Genomic DNA, 23955 nt, shown 5'->3' on the forward strand with positions numbered 1-23955 from the left:
TGCTGCTGCTTATGAAAAGTTAGCACCTCTCTGCTTTAAACCAATAAATTACATGTACCTCTGATTTCAGCGAAATGTCAAGCTGAAACAAATTATACAGTTCAGTGTAATAGCTGATTTACTAATTAAAAATAATTCCCATTTAAACAGCTTCCTGTGATTTACTAAGACTGTAACTGTGACAATATTTATATAAAAATCAGAAATTCATATTTAATGTCACTTTAACCGATTGTCAGTTTCTTACAGTTCATCACTGCCCACATGTAACCAGGATGGAATATAGACATAACAGTATTTAATGCCAATTTTCCTATTTAATGAATATTAATTAGTTGGTTCAGCTTTCATCTCACCCACTCCCTTCTCTCAGACTTGTGACACAATTATAAATGCACATCTACAATAAAAATACAACAAATTTCATATTGTGACATGTAGGTAGGTAGTGACCATGAAATAAACTGGTTCACATGCAACAACAAAGGAACTGTTGGGAACAGTGTTTCCTATGTGGTCCATGCCGAGAAGTTATCACCAACACAAGTTTAGAAGTCAATGAGTTGTAAAGGAGTGTGTTAAGAGAAGACTTAAGTTGGTGCAGTTGAGAGCCACTGGGTACTGGAGCACAGAAGCTGAAGAATCTCCACCATTAGAAGCCATTACCAGGGAATGACTGGTGAAGAGAAAGCAGACTGTAAAGTCTTGGCATGTGCTGTAGTGAATGGTAAAGTGTGGAGATCAGTAATGGCACTATAAAGTGGTCAATAAATCCAACCTCCAACCCAAACACCATCTAGTCACACTCAAACACATGATAATATTGTTGCCAGTCTGATATATCTCAGCCATTCAGGTGACATGTTTTGTTCATAAACTATGAAACATCACAACTGCAAGTTTCATATATATGAAGGGCGTTCCGCATATAATGCCTCCTATTTCTTTATGTTAATATGTAACATCTGAGCTGGATGTTGGTGGTGTTGTAGTAAAGGTTGAACCTTCCTGCAAGTGTACTGCTAGTTTGGTTGTCGTGCGACAGATAGCGACAGCAGAGCAGTCTATCAGAATGGCGTCTGACATACAAGTGAGTACAAAACACAGATGTTACTGAATTTCTTACTGCCGAACAAATTACACCCACTGGCATCCATTGACACTTGCTAAAGGTGTGCGGAGACAATACAGTGGATGTCAGCACAGTGAGGCGGTGGGTAGTGCGTTTCAACAGGGGCGAAAGTGAATTGTACGACAAGCCACACCCTGGGCATCCCTGCTCAGCTCCCACTCCTCACAACGAACAGCACCTAAATCAGCTCATCCATACAGATCGGCAGATAACGACTAGGGAACTGTGTGCACAGCTTAATATCGGCTGTAATGCATTGGAAACGATGTTGGGGAAGCTGGATTATTGCAAAGTTTGTTCCAGGTGGATCCCACAGATGCTTACACAGGACCACAAAACTCATCAAATGGAAGTCTGTCAGAACCTGTTGCACCAGTTTGAGGCTGAAAGTGACAAGTTTCTGGATAGCATCGTCACCGGAGATGAGACGTGGTGTCACCACTACGAGCCGGAATCCAAAAGACAGCCCATGGAGTGGCGACATCCGGATTCCCCAAGAAAAAAGAAGTTCAAGACACAGTTATCGGCAGGGAAAGTGAGGTGCATGGTCTTTTGGGATAGGCAGGATGTGATTTTGTTGAATTTCCTGGAGCCTGGTGAGACTGTCAATTCTGAACGCTACAAGACGCCGCTGACTAAGCTGAAAGTCCACATTTCCTGAGTCAGGCCAGAAAAGCAGACAACTTTTCGCTTGCAACATGATAACGCTAGACCCCATACCAGTTTGGCAACCACCGCGCACACTGAAAAGTTTGGCTGGACTGTCCCACCACATCCACCTTATAGCCCCAATTTAGTACCTTCAGACTTCCATCTCTTTGGGCCTATGAAAGATGGACTACATGGGCAACATTTTCCAGTCAACGATGCTGTCATTGCAGCTGTAAGAAAGTGGCTAGCCTCTGCTGGTGCAGACCTTTATGGGCGCGGCATACAGGCTCTTGTTCATCACTGGCAAAAGTGCATAAAGAATGGTGGTGATTATGTGCAAAAATAACTGTAAGTAGCTGAAATCTTGCTCTATTTAACTGCATTACTTTGCTTTCTGTATCTGTTGTAGTTTTCATTAAAATATAGGAGGCATTATATATGGAACGCTCCTCGTACAATTATTATTGAGTTTAATTACATATTTTCCCATTCGTGGAAGGTTAAAATTATGTAGAAAAACTTTTAAAAATGAAATATGCTGGCTGTTATGAGTAGAATCCTAATTCTGTGCTCAGTATGTCACATCACTTACTAAAGATTGTGGTTCTGTGGTACAAATTTCTGGCACAGAGAAGTCATGAATATTTGATGTTTGAACCATGACTGCACTGTAATATTACTTGGGCCATAATGAACACTGCTGCTACTATTGCAATGGCCATGGTATCACTATCGTAACCTCCGCTGTTAACCATTCCTAGAACTGTGGTGATATTGTATTGTTTGATGTTGATGTCATGTTCATGCATAAAACGCAATTTTTGCTATTTCTGAGTTTAATTATTTCTGTGGAGTGCCTAAGGAAGAAACTGCAGTCACAGTTTTAATGCCTGGCCATCTTGATATACTTTGGGGCTTGGGAGTAGCATTCCCTTAAATTAATCAGGCATGGAGGTGTGGCTGATATTGACATTATGTCCCATTGGCCCTAACAGCCTGCTAACAAACATTCTAGTGACTGCACAGCACGCCTGTCTGCTGTGCAGATGGTATGTATGTTCTGAAGAGCCACTTGCAGGGATACCCAGACATTTACACTCTGTACAGCTACTACGGATTTTTGTTACTTGAAAAACTATTGAATAAACCAACAAGTATGCAACTTGTTTGGTTTGGGGCTCTCACTGTGAAGAGTTCTGTCAACTAGGATATAATGTTGTATAGTGCGCTAAAAATCAACCAATGTTTTGGAGGATTGTATTGCTTCCATCATCAACGTCGAAGTGTGGACCAAGAAATAAACCAGCATAAAGCTGTCAGCAAGCAGAGCCTTAGCGGTCTCCGTAGTCTAGAGGTAACGATACCACCTCATGACTCATGGTACGAGGGTTCAAACCCGGCGAAGGTCGTGGAATTTTAAAAGGCGGAAAAATTCAGGGAACAAGTCTTCCGGGACGGACTTTAAGCCGTGGGTCCCGTGTCGTAGCTTTACGGCACATAAAAGAACCTATCTCCAAAGGAGGTCACTGAGCCAAATTGAAGGATGTTTCCCGCCCAACAATAGTCTCTAACCCCTCTGATAGATGGGGGAAGCATTATATATACCGCCAAGCCAGTAGAGGCCGAACTCGCTGGCTACGTTGGGACTGATGGTACACACCAATATCGATAGGGTATAGAGACTTGTAGAATATCATAGAGATAAGCACAATGGACCAATACTGGTCTAAGTACATGGGGAAACAAACCCTCTCCAATAACTAACTAACTAAGCAGAGCCTTTGAGCTTGAAGATGGAGTCAGTATTTTCCTCTGTAATGTCAACTGACTTCATCGTCCTAAATTGAATTATAACCACAAATATAAATCACTCCGCCCAATGTGACCTGTAAGTTTTTTACTACATGAAAACTTAACACCCTTACATGTTTCGGTCTCTGTGGACCATCTTCAGAGGGCAAACATCACTACAAATAGGAAACCACCATCACATAAGTTGTTTAGATGTAAAGTACGTACACTTATATGCTACAATACACAGTATACAAAATTGAACATTTCACAAACACAGCAGTTTCCTGGGAATGTAAAGTTTTTTATAAAATTGCATAAAATTTATTCATGCTAATTAAAAAATTTTTTTGAATTGTCAATATTTAAAATTCGTAAACCATGCAGGCTCGTGTTCGTCCTCCCATCGTCCCTCTTATATGGGGCAGATATTGTGCCACCTGGCTATCTTGATGTCGAGGTTCCTTATATCGTCCAGGCTTTGCTCATGGCTACTGTGCTGTTTTCACTGTCACTGTCCACATCAACAATTACAAGAATGTCAGCTGTAACATCTCGTGCTTTCCTGTAAACAATGTGATTTTTAAGCAGTTTAATAGATAGAAATAAAATAATTCCCCCATGCTGTATACTACCTGCTAGCACATGTAAGCCTGGAAGATCAGATGGCAAGAATGCAATCACTTGTCTATCACACCGAAATACACATCTAACTTACAAATCACTTGCCAACATTCTTCATCCTATAACATAACTCTACACACCATTGTTCACATTATACACTGTCAATGAACAGGACTGCCAGCATAACACCAATGAGAACATGTCTTTCACTTAGAATACCGCTTTGTTATAAGCAAGAATTCTCCATGCGAACTAGATATGTACATAAAAGTGGAGAATTTGAATACACTGTGCGTGAATGGAAATCTTAACATTCTCAAACACTACGAAAACTGACTACACATCACTCTATATATCGCACACAAAAATATAACGCCACAATAGAGAATCTAAACTTCGCTTTACACTAGAAATTATTGTGACCAAAACAACATACATTATACCCACCACACACTGTCACACAGAACTAAGATATAAATTCAAAAATAAATTCTTCAATAGAAACTAGAAATTCACTTTCCACCCTCTTCTTAAAAGTATTTATACTAATGCAAAAAAAAGTATATCATTCTGACTAATAACCTACTCACACCTGTCATGTTCAGAGGCTACATACCAAAACTACACCCTCTTTTCTCTCATACCAAATATGCACTCATAAAATCTAATTCACTCTATATCCATATAACCACTTAAACACATTTTGTGCAAATCACTATACATACTTCACACAAGATTATTAATAATAGTGCAAGAATAACCTCAAACACACATTGTCTTTCACTACACACTCACTACTCTTATATGCACTTACTTTCGTTAAATCAATAAATGTGCGTTATGGTGTATTCTTCCTTCACACGTACTTCACTTTCATGATTTAGAGGGAAAGCACTTTGATTTCGTTGTGGAAGAGGAAACACAAGTTTGTAAAATTTGGTGCACTCGCCATTACTCGGTCCAGGATAATACACACATTAAAGCCTACCATTTGCATTATCTCACTGAATCTTTTAAGATATACTTTCAGGCAGATTATTAATCAGAATTGGAACATATATATATATATATATATATAAACATACACACATATAACATTGTATTATTATTTATAAACACCTCTTCGTACCAGGAAAGAAACGTACCTTGATGTTGAACACCGGATATTGACGTCACAGTAACAGGGCAGCCAACCGCTTAACATGACTGAAACAGAAATATTCCATTATCAGTTCCATTTCCGGACGGTAATTTTTCACATTATTTTTTACCCATTTTCGTGTATAATTTATAATCTACTTCCTATTCAGGAAGGGAAATTCGGGCGAAACATACGAATAGCAGTCTCTGAATTGGTCGCGTATCCATCCACGACAAGGAAGGGAACTTCACTGATAATAAAGATTTTTCGTCATAACGTTATGCCACTGGGGGGCAGCATAATGTCATAATATGTAATATTCAGTAGTCATTTGTATGACCGTGGGGGATTCGCAAACTCCTGAGGAGGGAGTGGCGTTTTCGACACAATCTAAGCTACCACGTAGCGATATAGCTTCGGAATATAGGAGCATATATTGATATAATGGGTGGAAAAACAGTCCACACGCACAATTCTATACATAATATCACATTTCGAATTATATTCCATGCTACGACAGTCCTATATTACGTTCGGTGAAATAGCAGCTTCGTAAATGACGTCACTCTTAGGTGTGCGCAATGAACTTCTGCGCATCCAACTGTAACTCCGGGGGTACCCTTGGGTACGATTCGCTGATGTTAGGTTAGGTTAGGTTAGGTTTGCGCAGTAGACTACTGCGCATCCATCTCTATCTTGGAGGGGGCGAAGCTCGGTAATTTACGCTAATGTTAGGTTGTGAGTGTACATTATGATAGGTGTGCGCAAGTGACTACTGCGCATCGAGCCTTCGGCAATATCTTACGATTAAACGTCTCTGATAGCGTATGAAATCATTATATATTTACACGGGACATTTTATTTCCGAATTTTCTCACATGATAAACTCTTGCATATATTTTTCTGTTATACTAACTACGTAATCTATGAAACCTGGGATATATTTCGATATTTATAATGGCCATAAACGCATTTTTTTACGAAATATTGACATTGCAGAACGCTCCCAAGTGCATGATATCACAATTATCTTCATTGACTCTTACAATTTCCAACAGTTCCCGAAATATTCTCTTTTCAAAAGTGTCAATTGTTAACTTTATTATGTTTCTCGACATATGTGAAGGATATACATATACNTACTAACTACGTAATCTATGAAACCTGGGATATATTTCGATATTTATAATGGCCATAAACGCATTTTTTTACGAAATATTGACATTGCAGAACGCTCCCAAGTGCATGATATCACAATTATCTTCATTGACTCTTACAATTTCCAACAGTTCCCGAAATATTCTCTTTTCAAAAGTGTCAATTGTTAACTTTATTATGTTTCTCGACATATGTGAAGGATATACATATACTCTATATGAAAGGTATCCACCCCACAATAGTAGTGCTCAAATATTAGATAGGCAAATCACTTATTACGACCTGAACCTAAGAAAATATCCTTCAACAATCTCCTAAGCATTAAAACAAGAAACCAACACATCACTATATATGTTCAGGACTAAACTATAAGTTACAATTACAAGAATGTCAGCTGTAACATCTCGTGCTTTCCTGTAAACAATGTGATTTTTAAGCAGTTTATTAGATGGAAACAAAATAATTCCACCCATGCTGTATACTACCTGCTAGCACATGTAAGCCTGGAAGATCAGATGGCAAGAATGCAATCACTTGTCTATCACACCGAAATACACATCTAACTTACAAATCACTTGCCATCATTCTTCATCCTATAACATAACTCTACACACCATTTTTCACATTATACACTGTCACTGAACAGGATTCCCAGCATAACACTAATGACAACATGTCTTTCACTTAGCATACCGCTTTGTTATAAGCAAGAATTCTCCATGCGAACTAGATATGTACATAAAAGTGGAGAATTTGAATACACTGTGCGTGAATGGAAATCTTAACATTCTCAAACACAACAAAACCTGACTACACATCACTCTATATCGCACACAAGTATATAACGTCACACTAGAGAAATTCAACTTCGCTTTACACTCGACATTATTGTGACCAAAACAACATACATTATACCCACCACACTGTCACACAGAACTAATATATAAATTCAAAAATAAATTCTTCAATAGGAACTAGAAATTCACTTTGCACCCTCTTCTTAAAAGTAGTTATACTAATGCAAAAAAAAAAAAAAAACATATCATTCTGACTAACAACCTACACACACATGTAACATTCAGAGGATACCTACCATAACTACACCCTCTTTTCTGTCATACCAAATATGCNGACTTCACTTCACTTCTACGTCACAGTAATATAGGGTAGTATGCTGGAGGGGAATGGATGACATCTCAAGGGGGATACACAGGAAGTCAGTCCACAGGGCTTCATTCCATGGGCTTTGAACTGTAAACAGCAGTGTCAACATAACAACAGACTTGTGCAGTAACTACAAACTTGTCCTCTACTGTTACCTCCTCCTTCAGAGTGGCAATATCCCATGTCTCTCTGCTTATACATGACGAATTTAATGATGCACTCACCTGTCCACATTCAAACACAATGATCCTCTGTCATTATTTCATTTTTCATTTCAAGCTTAACTTCAGGAACATCTTGTGACTGTTCCTGCAATAAAACACAACCAGTTTTACTTCATTTATGATGTGACTGAAATTAACATAATACAAATGCCAAGTAGGCAGTGGAAGACTCAAGAATCATAGTTGACATATATCTCTGTTTCTTACATGAAAAATACATGGTCACATGATTGAGTGACTATATGCAGTGTTTGGCTTGGTAATCAGATTCACTGGACACTTACAGAACACAACTATAAATAACTATGACAGTCTCACCAACTTACACACTCCAAACATCACTGTAACTACAGTAAACCTACATTCTACTCAGTCATCATTAGCCCTTGCTCGGTAGCGGCTTCCAACAGCAGATGTTCCCCTTCCTTTGGGTTCCTGAACTGTCCCTGGCCACAGCTACCAGCTTATCATTTCTCATAAATGCAGCTCTCAAATGACTCAACTATCTCAAGCTCCTAATCTTCTAATTGCCGTCTAAAGGATGTCTGTTTAAGGTAGCTGGTCATTGTTACATAGCATCAGCAGATACTACACAGAAAATGTCTCTTCCATTATTGTGTTTTCTCTCGTTGCCGGATAAACATGTCTGCAGAGCTGTTCCCTAGCAACAGCTTTTGTACTGTTGCCTGCTTCGCTAAACCAAACCCCATTTACAGTCACTCTATCATGTGACAGTATGTCCAACTAACCAAATTAACGATAAAATGAAGTTTGAACATGCCATGAATGTGGTGGCGTAGGAAATACAACATCCTTATACTGTATACGCTTGTTATGTAATGTATGATCACTTGTTTGGGGAATGTAACATCCAGTGGCAGGAGCACAGAGTTCTGTGCTGTTTGAATAGTAGTAACAGAACTGTCACACCAATCTTTATCAGCCATAATTAGGTTATATCACCTGCCACTACAGCACTGGCAGTCAAACTGAGAGTCAGGGACAAACATATACCTGTATTGATAAAATGCAATGTCAGGCCTGGTGGGCTGCATGTGTATCACAGTTATGTGATACACGGCGATGAAGGTTAAGACAGCATTACAACTTCTTCTCATACTTTTCGTTCATCCAGTGATCACCTAAAGTGAAGGGATATCTTGTCTACTAGCAACATGAGCCACTAAGCACAATAGATCACTGTAGGTCACAGTGCAAGAGCCGAGAAGGCCCACTCCCTTATACATTCATTCATTCAACAACATGAGCCACTTATACAAAGTATTGTCACGTGTAGGGTGGTACGCGTGATGAAAATGACAGGTTCTAGTTCGGACGATTGGACTTATTAGCCCTTCAGTTACACTCTCTCTCTTAATTACATTTAAATACAGGCAATATAGTGCTATCACTGTTTTACACACATTCCACTTCACCATTGCATAAGCACTAGGATTCTCTGTTGCCCCTAGTTGTCTCCCAGCAATGGATCTCAATACAGAAACTATCACTTCAATTCATTCCAATATTACACATGAATAAAGTCTTCTAATCACACCAAGTCTCCACACAACAGACTTTCCATGGCTGTCTCCTACTGATAACTCAGAACTCAGAACTCTGCCACTGACTCATTGCTAGTTCCAATTTGCTCTCTCACGTACTTCCGCAACTACTGTTCCTCTCTCCGATGAACTCAGAATTCAGCACTCAGTCACTCACTTATATAGCCAAGGGACTGACATTAACACTTTGCGGACCGGTGATTTAAATATTTAAATCACCCTGGAGACTGGCGTTTTTAAACCTACTACCCTAACTTGTGCACTGTTCAATTTAAAAATTAATATAAAATCTCCTAATTAATTTTATGAACTAAAATTTTTAGAGAAGACTTACCAGAGCTCCTAGAAGTGCTTCAGAGTGTGATATTTCTGGAAACATTCCCTTCTGTGAAGAGGCATGACACAGAACTTGCAGATGTAGGAAGTACTGCTTCGCTTCTTGTGCACAGCGCACACATGACACTGCCTAGGATACTTCCCCTTCGATTGTTCGCTCATCACAATTTTCACGAGGGTATGTTTCCGCATATCACTCGAGAGTCGCCCAGGGTGGTCCATATGAGGCCTCCGTGAGGTGGGAGTAGATGGTCACGGTCATACTGCGTCTGTGTCTGATGCAGGTTCTGCTGCCACCGTGAGGTCTGTAGCCCAGGCTTTTACCACATTCATGAGAAATGCCTTGTATTTCAAAGTTGAATTTTCGTTTAACTCCTTGAAAACCAAAAATGAATTGAAAAGGGCACAATTTATAAGCCACAAGGCAACTTTCTTCGTCCATTTTACTGTTTTCCTAGGAAGGGAATAATAGGCCAAGTATTGGTCGGCTCTATCAACTCCCTTCATGAACATATTGCACTGAGAAATACAAAGAGGCTTCTTCTTCACTTGCCCATGTCATCTTTGAACATCAACCATGCTCGAATTGTGAATAGTGGAAACCATATTCACAACGCGAGTATCCCTTCAGGACTGAAGAAGAATGTTCCCCTTCCTCCTGAATGTGGTGTCACCACGTTTCAGGGATTTACATTCCTCTTTCAGATCTGGAGTAAGGCCTCTGTTCACCCTAATTGTACCACAAATACTTACTTTCCTTGAAAGTAGGTATTCTGCAGTTGCCACACTGTTATAAAAATTATCTTGATAAACATGATAATTTTGATCCAGATAGGGATCCAAAATGGAAACAATAGTTTCTTGCAATTTCCTGCCTTCATCGGAATAAATTTCTAAATTTCCAATATAGCCTGAAGTGCTTTCCATGACTACACGAACAAGTAGGCCATACTTTGTGAGTTTCCCAGGATTATACGTTCGAAAATGAAGCCTTCCCCTCCAAGGACTCCAAAAAACATTTCAGCTACTTCAGACACTTGCGTAGGGTCCGATGGCATTTGTCTCACCCCTGGATCACCAGTAAACTTTCCTGAAGTCGGTGTTTTGTCCACTTTACCCCATGTGGCTGTCCCCACAATGCTAGCACTCGCACTTTCATCAGAGCTCTCACTGTCACTTTCACTTTCTCTTCTGGTCACAATATTTTGGGGGCCCCTGTCACTGCCACTGACACTGCCCTCGCTATCAGAAGACGAAGCAGTTGGCAAGTCAGTAACTCATTGGAGATCAATCACAGACTTCTTCTTCTCCGAGAGCTCGCGCGCCCTTCAACTGCTTTCGTCTCTGAGCCATGTTGACACTGAGAATATCTTGCCTCACACATAGAAGCTTCAACTTGAACAAAGGGACTTTTCTTTAGAGTGAGAGGGGAATAGAAAGTGGTCATGTTGCTGACTCGGAAAACAAACATTCCGAAGGTCAGCTACGCAGTACTTTTACAGACATGTGGCCACCAAAGCGAGGAATAGTGTGCTGCAACATAACATGTCCTAAAAGCCTAAATCTAGGCAACTGGTCTGCCACGTTTAAAACCCAAATGCCTAGGCCGAGGCGTCTGGTCAGTGAGGTGTTAAAAAACAGGAAACACATATCACTTGACCCTTACCCACTGTTGCTGTGTGACATCACTGCAGCTGATGGACAGGCAAGAAACATGTCAGGTGACAGCCACCTACTGTCGATGTGTGACATCACCGACCTTACGTCAACTGCCGGACACATGGAAAACGCAGCTTGCTCTACTGTTGCAGGCGCGTATTGTGCTTACAGAGATACTGCCTGGCAATGTGTTGATCAAATATGCCACAGTATTTTAATTTTACTTGGATGGTGACTGGTAACATTCAAAATTTCACTGTTTCTTTGATATAGATGTCAGCTAATTATGAAGTAGGTTGCCTCTTGTAGCATGCAATAACTTGTCTGTAACTGCGTGGTGTACTGTGTTTCTGATTGGTACTTCCAACTGATGTTGGCATGTGCAAATATGTCTGTTATTACTTCTTAGTGTAGGTTTTGCTGTGCATGTACTGGGTTATATTGGACAATGTCTGCAGGAACCATCAGTGTCCCTTTGTCTGGGGTATCACAGAGATGTGAAGCACAAGAGATGCTGGCGTAACAAAGAACACTTGCTTGTTGGCTTCACCGCAGCTGGGGAATGCACTCTCCCCATTTACAAATGCCAGTATACTATATACCAGATACAAGGTTCTGAGGCAGTGTCTGTTTATTTACTGACTTATCAAATGATGGTTTGGAATTAGACAGTGCTTAAACTTCAATGGCCACACGTTGCACTACTGCAATGGATACATGTGCATGGCCCAACTGGCTGAGGTATCGCATTTTCAGTACTCCTCACTTAAAATCTGCATGCCTAGCCCATATTACTAGCAAATTTAAGATCCCTTATTCCTGGATGATAAAGGTTACAGAATACTCAAAATCAACAGAGATAAAGCAAGCAGCTGCAGCATTCTTGACTGTTATCTTCAAGTTACATGCACGGAAGCTTGGTTCAGTTACTGGTTCTCCCAGCCAAGGGTTGCTACAGTTTACCCTAGTCTCTCCATGCACATGGGCTGACAATATGTACAAAGAGGCCACAAGTGCCTCCTCCCAAATCCATGTCACAGTTCTGATGCATTTACTCAGGACAGGAACCAGTGGCAGGCCCCTATGAGCACGGGAATGAACCTTTGCATTCCATAAATTAAATGAAATTACTTGAATAGCTGAACACGTATTGACAACATGCAGTCTCGATGGTAGAAACTCATGTTTCAGATAAACACTGCCTCCATCTTCAGGTTATGAGTATTAAGTCTGTATAAAGGGCATGGAATTTCTTGAGCAGCTGAATCATTAGTTTCAATTACGATATCATGCAGTCTGGTAAGAGGTTACCAATGTTTTGGAGGAACCTACTGCATCCAGCTTCAGGGCAGAAGACTGTTAGCTTCCCAAGGACTCAGTCACTCAGCAATGCAAATAAAATGGGAACTCACTAGAGTTTCAGTCTTCAGTACCAGTGTGTCTGCAGCCAACAGGGGACCCTCAGACTCCATGCCATGCTGTGAACAATAGATCTTCTATAGCATTCACTGCATAGGCATGTGAAAACAAGTTTAGTATCTGCATCTCTATCACATTTGTGTAATACAGGGTGTACCATGCAATATAGAATTGCAAACAATAACAATGTACTGCAATATAGAATTGCAATCGGAAGCTGTTCCTCTTTAACTTTCCTCATGACACTCAAGTCAATGTGACTGTGGTTGCTAGGCTGCTGTCACAGTAGAACAGATGCATCATGCATTCACGAGCAGAGCATGTGTTCATTCTCAAACATTACTTCACATCAAAATCATGTGCTGCTGAGTGGGANCTCTGTCTGTCCCTCTGTTGTAGACTGTATTGCATTTTAAGTGATACACCCTGTATAAAAGTGTAACTTTCCAGTTCTTTCCATTTCCTACAGCAGACCCAACAGAGAACATTCATGACACTATGAAATTTACTCTATACTCTTACCAGTACGAACAGCAGCCATGGCTGTTAAAGTGATGTGTAAGTATTGTGGTAAAGTAAGGTAAGGTAAAGTTGTCCCTGCCATGAAGGCGTATGGGAAAGTGGAAGTGCAGATGGTGATAGAGTTTGGGATACAAATTGAATTCTCACTTCCAGTCTTCTTTTTAATTACCTAACTTCAATTATTAGTTTGATGTCATTCCTTTGTTGAAGTTTTAGCCATAGTATATACCTCATACTGACAAGGAGAGCATCCATTTGCCAGGTGAAAAACACGCAATTCTCTTTATGCAATCATTGCCCAAAAATCAGAGCTGGGAATGTCAGCCAAGTGGGGATAGCCTGACCATGAAAGAGTTACTGATGCTGCACCGACTACGATGTTTAAGAAATTATTGGAATACAGGGTTCTGCTGAGCTAACCCGCTTGCTGCTAAATGTATGACTTACCAGAGCTTCAGTCTTTACTGCATGTAGTACCGACTGCTCCTCCTGTTGTATTTGGCCATAGGAAGATGACTGTAGGGTGTCACTATACAAAGCAGGTTCCACTTTGATCATAATCTTGTTGTCCTGTAAAATAATACAGGATGAATCGTATAGAACCGGCCCGATGAATTTGCTAATAATTCCGCAGGTGATGCATATAACCACTCACAATTACGACATAANAATTCTCGCAGAGAAGGAAAAAAATTGGCAAATTTCTTTTTGGAGTCAGTGCAAAAATTTTAACATGTTTTATACAATCTGTAAATTACAATATCTGATTCTATATTCTTTCGAGAAAAAAACAGCGTTTATTTCGTTTGTTTATCACAGAAATAGCAGAAATAGGAGCTAATTTAGTAAGTGACTTACAGCTTTTACGGATCTCTAAGAGCGGCCCTTTAAAGAATTCCGTTCTGCTGGGAAAACATGAATTTAAAGGGCCGTAGGATAAAGGTTAATATCTGTATGGTATATTTTATATTACAGCTCATTTTGTCAGGCCAGTTCTATATGAATCACCCTGTATAATCAGTTCTTGTTCTTGAGCCTTCATGGCCTCAATTTAACGAGTAAGGCTTATTTTCAGCCACTATGCACTGGTATGCATACCAGCAAACAATTGCTGCTTACAGGTAAACTTGTTAAAAATCCGAAGTCACATGTCAGTGCATTGTCTGTTTTGGTCTTCTGGCTAAAATTGAGTGTCAGAGTACTCGCAGACATGATTTTAGGAATAAAAAGGGCTATTAATAAGAAACTTTGACAGTCTTGGGGGGTTAATGTGCTGTATGTTGGAGCTGTTCCAGCTTTTAATGAAAATGGCAGATGAAATGTATGTCAAAGCAATTGATCAGTTTCAACATATGGCATGATGAACTACAAAAGCTGAAGTTATGCAATATAATCAGTATCAGATATTATGCCATTACAATTTACTGTAAGTATGAATTGGATGAGGTCCCGCCATAGCTCAAGCGGTTAGTCGCTGGCTTCCCACCGCGGCGGCCCAGATTCGATCCCAGGTCTGGTCAAGTGGGATTTGTGTTGGACAAAGTGGTGCTGGGGCAGGTTTTCTCCGAGGACTTCGGTTTCCCCTGCCAATCTTCATTCCACCAATTGCTCCACAATCACCCTCACCTATCATCTGGAGCTGGTACAATAGGCCAGAAGTGGTCGCAGTACAAGGGACTTAGTCCCACCCCACTAGCAATAAAAAAAAAATGAACTGGATGAAAGAGAATTCTAAGTTCAGAAAACCGTCACTAATGTGATTACAGTTAATCTGGATGTCAGGAAATGCAGATCAAACTATGACAACACTGTTCACAGTTGAGTACATGCTTTAAGAGACACATGGCATTTAGAAAGGCAGATGAGTCACATGCCTCATCAGCATGAGAACCTGAAATTGCAATTAATTTCTGTGTTGGTCTTAAACAACAGTCCCACAAAAATCAAAAACATTTTCTTATTAAAAATATATCAAACACCAGCATTTTCTAAAATGAGCACAATTTGAGAAGTACAGGAAAGTTTATTTTGAGTTTAACGCAAAACAAGGGTTACAGCGGATTGATACACACTGCAGTGAAATGTGCACAGAAACTTACGTGTTGATATGCAACAAAAAATTTTGTAAAATCTTTGGAGGTGAAGTATGAAGATAGATGGATATGACAGTCATGCAAAATGTATCAAGAATGCATCAGAACATGGTGGATGGGCAAAGTGGGTACCACATTCCCTTCTTGTCAAAACAACCCTTCATCTGAAGGGAACATAATCTGTGATGTCAATACTCCCACCTCAGAAATGGATTCTGTGCCATAGCCGAGATGGGGCACAGGTCAGAAAGGATAATGTATCTGGAGGCACAAGAAATCAAGCAACACTGTGTCAAGTCAGGTTCAACTTACCTCTCCATCACTTGCATTGCCGTCTGCTGATACACCAAAACAGCTGCTATTTTTGAGAGTATACATAGATACATAACTGATACTGTCATGCAAGTCAGTTTTAGATACGACCAATGGCTTCTTCTCACATGTGTCATTTCCTTCCAAGTGTCTTCCTTTGTTCTGTGTGATGACATTCTGAAACAGTTTTGACTCTGTACTTATCAGAATTGCAATGTGTCACAGGCACCAACTGGCTTATGTTACTATGTCCCTGTGAACTTGATATTCACCTTCAGAAGCATGTCTTTCTTGATCAGTACCTTAACATCCACTAGACTAACAATAATACCAATAAGTTCTGAGTTGTTTATTAGTCTTTCAATCATTTTGTATGTATATACAGAAGAACAGGAATTAAGATGGTACAGTCATCTAATGTGAATGGAGGACTGCAGTTTTACTAGACAGGTTGCAGAATGGAACCCACAGAGGAAAAGGAGGCACAGCAGATGAGTCAACACAAGGAAGCGATTATTGGCAGTATGCAAAGCAGAAAACTCCAAGGATGAAGAAAGTTTTGATTGAGAGCTCTGGAGGAAAAAACTATAACTTTGGGTTGAGGAAAAATGTGCATTCACAGAAAATCCCTTTAACAACAACAACAACAACAACAACAACAACAACAACAACAAAACAATGGAAGCCCAACTCCATACAATATGGACAGTCTTGGAACATAAGGAAAGAGCCCATACTTTAGATGGGGACCACTAACATGATACCAATGCATGTAACACATGTAACACACCATTCACATGTGTGATTTCCTGTCAAAAGCAAATGGTGAAGTGGGCTTTTGTCAGCCAAACAGAAATTAAAGACTAGCATCATATACATGGGCAGGTACAAAGTAAATGTAGTACTGGTGCTCAGGATATGGCACAAGGAAGAAGTCCAGAGGAATACATCACACTATTCCAGGCAGAAGTACATGTCATGAAGGTGTCTGCAGCAGCAAATACAGACCAAGGCTATACAAACAGGAACATCTACATTCTGTCAGTCAAGCTGCAATCAGAGCACTTGACCAGTGCCAGCTAAGGACTCTAAACTGGTCTAGGACTGCCAATAATTCCTAACAAAACTGGCTGAGCATATCAGGATGCAACTGATATGGGGTCTGGACACAGAGAAATTGAAGGGAATCATGTTGCCAATCACTTGGCAACAGCTGGATTAGAACACCCATTAATAGGACCTGAACTGGCAGTGGTATCTTGGAGAAAGTTACCAAGTGGACGAAGAGGGACTGGATGAATAGAGACAACAATAAATATCAGGAATCCACACTGAATTAAAACAGGCAAAGGGCATATCTTGGGAACTCTCTGCCAAAAGAACTAGGGAACTATTAAGAGTTAAACAGGAATCAGCCATGACACTTTAAAAGAACTAGTCACACGATGCTGTCACTGGAAAGGACACCTACTGAAACTGGGACTAGTAAAGAGTCCCACCCAAGAAAGCTGCCATAGGAAAGCCTTACACACCCTATGTTACTGTGAGGTTCCAGCTCAATTAAGGTTTCTTCACCTAGGACTCAATTTAACAAAGGTGTGTTACTATCAAAATGTCACAGTGATAAAAGTTCAAGCTGCTAGACAGCTAATTAAAAAAGTGATGACCAACAGATTGCAGTCAGTCACGATGCCAGGGCCTGCATGTTCCACACCTTTAATCATATGTAATCGAGATTTCAGTGACAATCCACCACTGGATCAGTCTTGACAGCAATGTCATAAACCATGAACTAAAACAGGGCAAGAAGAAGCATCCAATGACCAATCCTATCTGACTTCTTTGCATGGTGACACAGACAAGACAAAGGCTGACTAACAATGTGCAAGGTAAATCTTTGTGTTTGAGATGCGACCAGAACTCTTCACAGCCAAATATCACTGCCAGACATTCCTTCCCACAGGCTGAGTACCTTCTCTCAGCAGGAGACAATAGGAGACTATAATAAACAGTAGGCGCTAGATCACCACCAGCCAAATAAAGTCTGTTGATATTCCACCTGGATGCAATTTAGGACCATCTTGAATTGTGGGTGAAACAGCTCCACTAGTTGAGAACAGTTTTCAATAAAGTGGTCATAAAAAGCCACCACAAGCCTTAAATTCTTAGGAGGCAGAAACTTACAGAGTGCCTCAACTCTTTCAACTAGTATCTCAACAACCTGTGCAGACAGATAATGTCCCAAAAATTTAATTTCCTCTTGAGCCAAATGGACGTTTTCATAGTTATTGTAAATCCCACCATTTCTAGTTACTTCCCCATGAAGTTGTAAGGTGCTCTTCGAAGGTGAATAAGTAAATGACCAAGTCACCCATAAAGTCGTACATATACTGCTCTTCAGGATCTTCGAACAGGGAATCCGCCACCCTGCACAAGACCTGGCATTCAATTAGAGCAATCTTGAGACAGAAGTGTAACAGTTGAGGGAGATGTGGAAGTGGCTTAATCCAGAGGGCATTTCCATGGCTTTGGTATTATGTGGTGTGACAAAAAAACTTTCTGGACTGACCACAAAACTATGCTCCTTCAGTTAGTTAAAAACTTCTCTGCTTGGAGGAGGTAGAGTAGAGTATGGTAATTCACTTGCCATACATTTCACAATCTAACTTCCATCACTGAAAAGTGACAGCTTATGAAGTGAGGTTAAGTGCTATGTGATTTGCGTTCTATCAGACAATGGAAGATTTCAATAAGAAATGCAGGTGAATCAATTTCTGCTACACCTGTGATGACCTTCTAATAGGACTGTCAGTCTCTCTGACATTTTCTTTTAAGGTCCTGATGCACATAGATGTGCTGCCCTTTCTCATTAGTCAACATTTGGTGCACAGTTCTGCCTAGCTTAAAGCCATTTTCTGATAGAACACAAAGTGGAGTGGGCATAAAATGCAAGCTCACTTCACAGAATGTTACTTCTCAGTGATACAAGCTACAACTGTCAAACCAATCAGAAATGACTCAGCAGATTCTAATGCACCTATGCCTGGCACAGAAGTTTTGTACTAATTGCAGTAGTTTCATATTTCAGTCATTCAAAAACTATCTGATCAAGGTATGTACACATATCTCGGTACTCTGTGTTGTGGCCTATGTTAAGTCTTATCGTACATAAGAATAAATATTCATATAAAAGTTATACATCTGCTTATAAACTACATCTATACCAAATTTCATGGGGCACGCAGCAGCGTAATTGGTTGAAGGGCTACAAGCCGGAAGGTTGCAGGTTCACGTCCCGATGAGGTCATTGGATTTTTTCAGTTGACCTAATCCTTCCAGCCACACTAGGCCCTGGGGTTTACTCAGCCTCTAACAGAAATGAGTACCAGGAATTAATTAAATAATTTTCCTGGGGAGTAAAGCGCAGCTGGCGCATAAGGCTGACAACCTTACCACCATCTCACAACCCTATGGGCCTTCACAGCCTGGTACAGGGATAGCTTTACCTTTTTCACCACATTTCACACTTCATCCTCAACAGTTAATCAGTTGCAGCACAGTCTTCATATAAAGTTTCACAAAAACTGGTCACTTACTTTCTACAACACTCATTAACAGCCAGATATTCACAGCCTAAATTGGGCTCTAAGGAAGGAATTTCATTCTTCTGTGATCCGAAACATTTAAAAATAACAATACATATGAAGATCACCTGTGAACACACCTTTGCACTCTGCCTATGGTTCCGTCTCTTCCCCTTGTGACTGACACCAATGTGGTACACAAGGTTTCTTTTGTGATAGTATGAACTGGAAAATATAAGCAAACAGATTAGTAACTTCATGTGTTCGCCTAGCTACTAGAGTTCAATGGTGATCGTGATCGAATCAGTAACTACACACAGAGTTCTATGTTTCTGCCACGTTTCTCTTCTGCATAGTGAAAAAAGATTGGAGTGGATTGCACCCCATAATGCAGCACAAACAATTAGCAACAGAAGTTGCTAAACTTTATCACGCTTACTTAAAGATGGTGCCAGTCATATATAAATTGGCAAGTCTCCAATACTGAGTTTTACCAAATCTGTGGAACTGTTTATGGATACATGGAAAATTCCACTTATGACCTTCTGCAAACTGGGATCTTTCATGGATCAGTGTGGCTGAAAGTTGGCACTGCCTGAAACCTTTAGTGAAATTCTGCCACATCAAATTCTAAGAAAATCCATTCAATTGTTCAGGTGCTCATACTAAGTCACACGCACACAGACAAATGGACAGACATGACTTCCACACTGATATACTTTCTTGCTTTACAAAGAAATCAATCCTTTACCTGAGGGCTGAGGCTCTCATGGCAGCATGTGAAAACAATGGACATCTGAGATGTGATGCCATTTAGTTTCTATACACATACTGTTTCAGAGAAAATGCTTAAATTTTCAAAGATTTCATTACTCAATGTTTATTTGCAACAAAAGTTGAAAATGAAACCTCAAAATATCAGCAAATCAGCAGCAGAGGGCCACCCCACGAAGCAGTCACTAGTATCATCTTCATTAATGTGATGATCAATGACATACCAGCACAACAGGTGAAATAAAGAATGTTAAGTAAGCACTCTTCCTGGCACCAAATAATTTGGATATCACTGCCAAAACGTCAGACACACCAGCTCTCAAAAATATGTTATGAAGATGCTACGACAATAAACACAAACAAAAAACATTCTATCAGATCTTCACCTGAGCCAAAAACAACTCAAGTAAGTTTGAAAATCAATAATAACCATGTTGTGTAGACAGTGCGAGCCAGTATCTGGGAGTGTTCAGCAGAATAGAAGTCAGTCAGTCAGATGAAGCAGCCGCAGGAAGAAGAACTGAACACGTGATTAGAAGAATCTGTATGTGATAGTTTGTGATAACTGAGAAGGTACTGGGAGTGTGAAATTCAACGACACTTGTATAGCTCCCATGTTATACTGTAAATAAGTGAAGACTACTGAAGATAGCGTGAAGAGATTAGTGTGTAGGGTTTGTAAATTGTGTAAACCCACAAGCCAAAGAAGGGGACTACAGAGAAATACACAAAGACGCAAACTAGCTGAATAAAAATAGATGTGATTCAATGGTGAGCTTCCATAAACAATTGGATCAGCTAAGTACTCACCGCGCCGGTCACGGTAGCCGAGCGGTCTAAGGCATGCACTGCCTTCGCTTGCTCGGAAGCCGAGATCGTGGGTTCGAATCCCACTCAGGGCATGGATGTTTGTGTGCGTTTTTCTGTGTTTGTGTACAGGTAGAGGTCTTGTGACAAGCTGATCACCCGCCCAAGGAGTCCTACCATATGTCTTAAGATCTAGAAAAACCGAAGTGAACGGAGAAGTTCATGGAGGTAGGCCTAGGCCCACTGGGGCTGTGGTGCCAAGGAAAAGAAAAGTACTCACCGTGCACAGTTGCTGTATGGGCAGGACAGCATTTCTCTTTGTGATGATTCTTGGTGAACAGACATATGTGTCAACAGCCGACACTTTGCTTTGAAACTTTTGTTGCATACATCACAGACGAATTCTGGAAGCATAACATATAAGTGCATAATGCTAGACATGACAAAAATGCACACACTCTTTTGTGGCTAAAACAAATTGTATATGAAGTATCATCATTAATTAAGGAATCATTTTCTTGCTCTTTCAGTACCTACTGTCCAAACGCCAACATCGTTNTTGCTAGACATGACAAAAATGCACACATTCTTTTGTGGCTAAAACAAATTGTATATGAAGTATCATTAATTAAGGAATTATTTTCTTGCTCTTTCAGTACCTACTGTCCAAACGCCAACATCGTTTTTTGCACTTCTCACTCAAGAACTTATAGAAAAGTGTCACAACAGGAAATGTGGATCAGGCTATAGATGACATTTGTACCTTCTAAATTATTACATCCTAGTAGAGTTGTATATAAACGGTGATTGTAGCATTCAGGAGAAAAGAAGTCTGCCTCTCTTTAGGTGCAGTTTGATGCATGTGTATCCCCTTAAAATGTGATAGCTAAGTTCTCAAGAGCAGTTTTGTAACTTGAAATTGTTACTACTCTTCTGGTTTCACTGCCTTTAATTTTCAGTGAAAGTTATGCAGTTCCATTGCATTTAATACCATTCATATTGACTCTCTGCTAATCCTAATTCTTTTCATTTCAGATAATTATACAATTTAAAAATATGTATGAAATGGCATTAATGCAAAACCTTACCGCCATCTTTGAGCCGACTGTCTAGATAATGTGGGACCCTCAACGTCTCACAACCCTATGAGCCTTCACGGCCTGGTACAGGAATAGCTTTACTTACTTTACTTACTTACCATATAAGTCAGAACACTGTTCTTATGGAAGTTAGTATAATTGGTGCAAAAGTGTTGAATTGACATAACTACTTGTTCCTTCCCNACTTTACTTACTTTACTTACTTACCATATAAGTCAGATTACTTACTTTACTTACTTACCATATAAGTCAGAACACTGTTCTTGTGGAAGTTAGTACAATTGGTGCAAAAGTGTTGAATTGACATAACTACTTGTTCCTTCCCTGTGCTGACAGTGGTACAAAACAAAATTTATGAGAAGAATCTGAGAAAGTTCAGTGACATAATCCAAAAGGTTGAACTTTCACTTGAAAAATTCTGGCAAAGTAGGATGGTGTAGTGCTTTATGCCTCAGCAAGTGTGTGTAGCATTCGAACTGCTTCCCTCACTCACCTGTATGATGGTGTAGTGCTGTATGACTCGGTAAGTGTGTGTAGCATTCAAACTGTGTCCTACACCTACCTGTGGGATGATGCAGTGTTGTATGCCTCAGTAAGTGTGTGTAGCATTCAAAGTGCTTCCCACAATCAGAAACCTCACATAAGTAGTTCTTCGCATGCCGCCTATTGTGGCGATTGAAGTCCCTCTGGTTTATGAAACCCAGCTGACATGTAGAACACCTAAAACAAAATCATTATGCAATGTGTCTACACAACTGACAATATTTCACAGAGTTACTCTGGAGTAGCACATCAAGTTTAACCCTTACAGACATGTGGTTAATATACTTGTAAGTGTCACCTGCTTTAATATTATAAAACTTTATCTCCTTTCACCCTCTGCAGTCCTATGTCAGACTGAGTCTGCCATTGAAAATTGCTAGTTGAAGTCCTGTGTTGAAGTGAGTCTGCCAAATTTTGTATGCATTTTGTACATGATCTGAGTCAGAGGGAGGCAAAGATCTGTGTACAGCTGCCTAATGACTTAACTCATAAATGACACTTCCAAATTTAGAGCAGCCCTAAAGAGATTTCTTCTCACAAATTCCTTCTACAGCATAGAGGAATATTATTGTTGGAAACAAAGATTTAGATTTTTGCGTTTTATTGCTGCTGTTCCATAAAAGGAACGTTGTTTACATCATCTGTGCAATTGTCTACAGAGCAAATAATTAAAGATATGATTGGATATTGTGACTGAGAAGTGTGAAACACATGAAAATGATGTAGTTATTGTGAAGTTGTTGACTGAAGTAAGGAACAAGAGTTTTAGTAGCAACAAGTACAAATAGATTGTTTTAAACCATAGATGGAGATTTTTAATTGGTATATTGTTTTATGATATAATTCTGTAATTGGTTTTATGTTCTTGTAGATTTATTTTAATTACAGATATCACATACATAACTGACAACATTTGATTTATGATGGCTTGTTGTGTATATATATATATATATATATATATATGTTTTGAGAGATGTATGTTGTTTTGCTATTGCTTATGATATTCTGTGAAAAGTTCTATTACTTGTGGTCTTGTACCAGTGATTGATCTTTGAATGCAATAAATGAAATGACATGAAATGAAACATGCACTACACAGGTCACTAGTGTCAGTGGTACAGTCCTTGAAGAATATTTCACACAGTCAATATTCAAACAGCAGGAGCTGTGATCTTTTCAGACAATATTCTCATCATATTTAGTGAAGTTTCTTTCATTTTATGCAAGCTATAAAGAAGAACGAACAAGTTCATAACAGCAGTTGAAATTACATGGCTCAGTGATATTTAAATGAACAAGCAGAGAGCTATACTGGTATTTAAATGTGATTGCAGATGGCTGACATTAAGAAACACT

The 23955-nt window shown here is 39.7% G+C and overlaps 1 protein-coding gene across 10 annotated transcripts in view; it reads right to left on the minus strand.

Moving 5' to 3' along the window:
* Positions 1-3956: 3956 nt before the first annotated feature.
* Positions 3957-23955, minus strand: part of LOC111863772 (zinc finger protein 76-like) — a 29401-nt gene continuing 9402 nt past the window's right edge. For 2 of the 10 annotated variants that reach the window (XR_002842662.2, XR_002842663.2), the window contains 8 exons: positions 22619-22776; positions 21237-21360; positions 19516-19600; positions 15792-15968; positions 13834-13956; positions 12858-12923; positions 9785-10161; positions 7883-7970 (listed from right to left, as the gene is read on the minus strand). Coding sequence is in view for 4 of the 10 variants with exons in the window: in XM_023850427.2 (XP_023706195.1) it covers positions 7896-7970; positions 12858-12923; positions 13834-13956; positions 15792-15968; positions 19516-19600; positions 21237-21360; positions 22619-22776 (808 nt within the window). In the remaining 6 variants the exon portion in view is untranslated. Of the gene's footprint in view, positions 4140-5343; positions 5405-6508; positions 6912-7882; positions 7971-9784; positions 10162-11452; positions 12924-13833; positions 13957-15791; positions 15969-19387; positions 19466-19515; positions 19601-21236; positions 21361-22618; positions 22777-23955 lie in introns of those variants that run through there. The other 8 variants (XR_002842665.2, XM_023850427.2, XM_023850428.2 and 5 more) reach the window with 8 other exon arrangements.

This window comes from Cryptotermes secundus, unplaced genomic scaffold (assembly GCF_002891405.2).
Source record: "Cryptotermes secundus unplaced genomic scaffold, Csec_1.0 scaffold572, whole genome shotgun sequence".
NCBI classification, from domain to species: Eukaryota; Metazoa; Arthropoda; class Insecta; order Blattodea; family Kalotermitidae; genus Cryptotermes; species Cryptotermes secundus.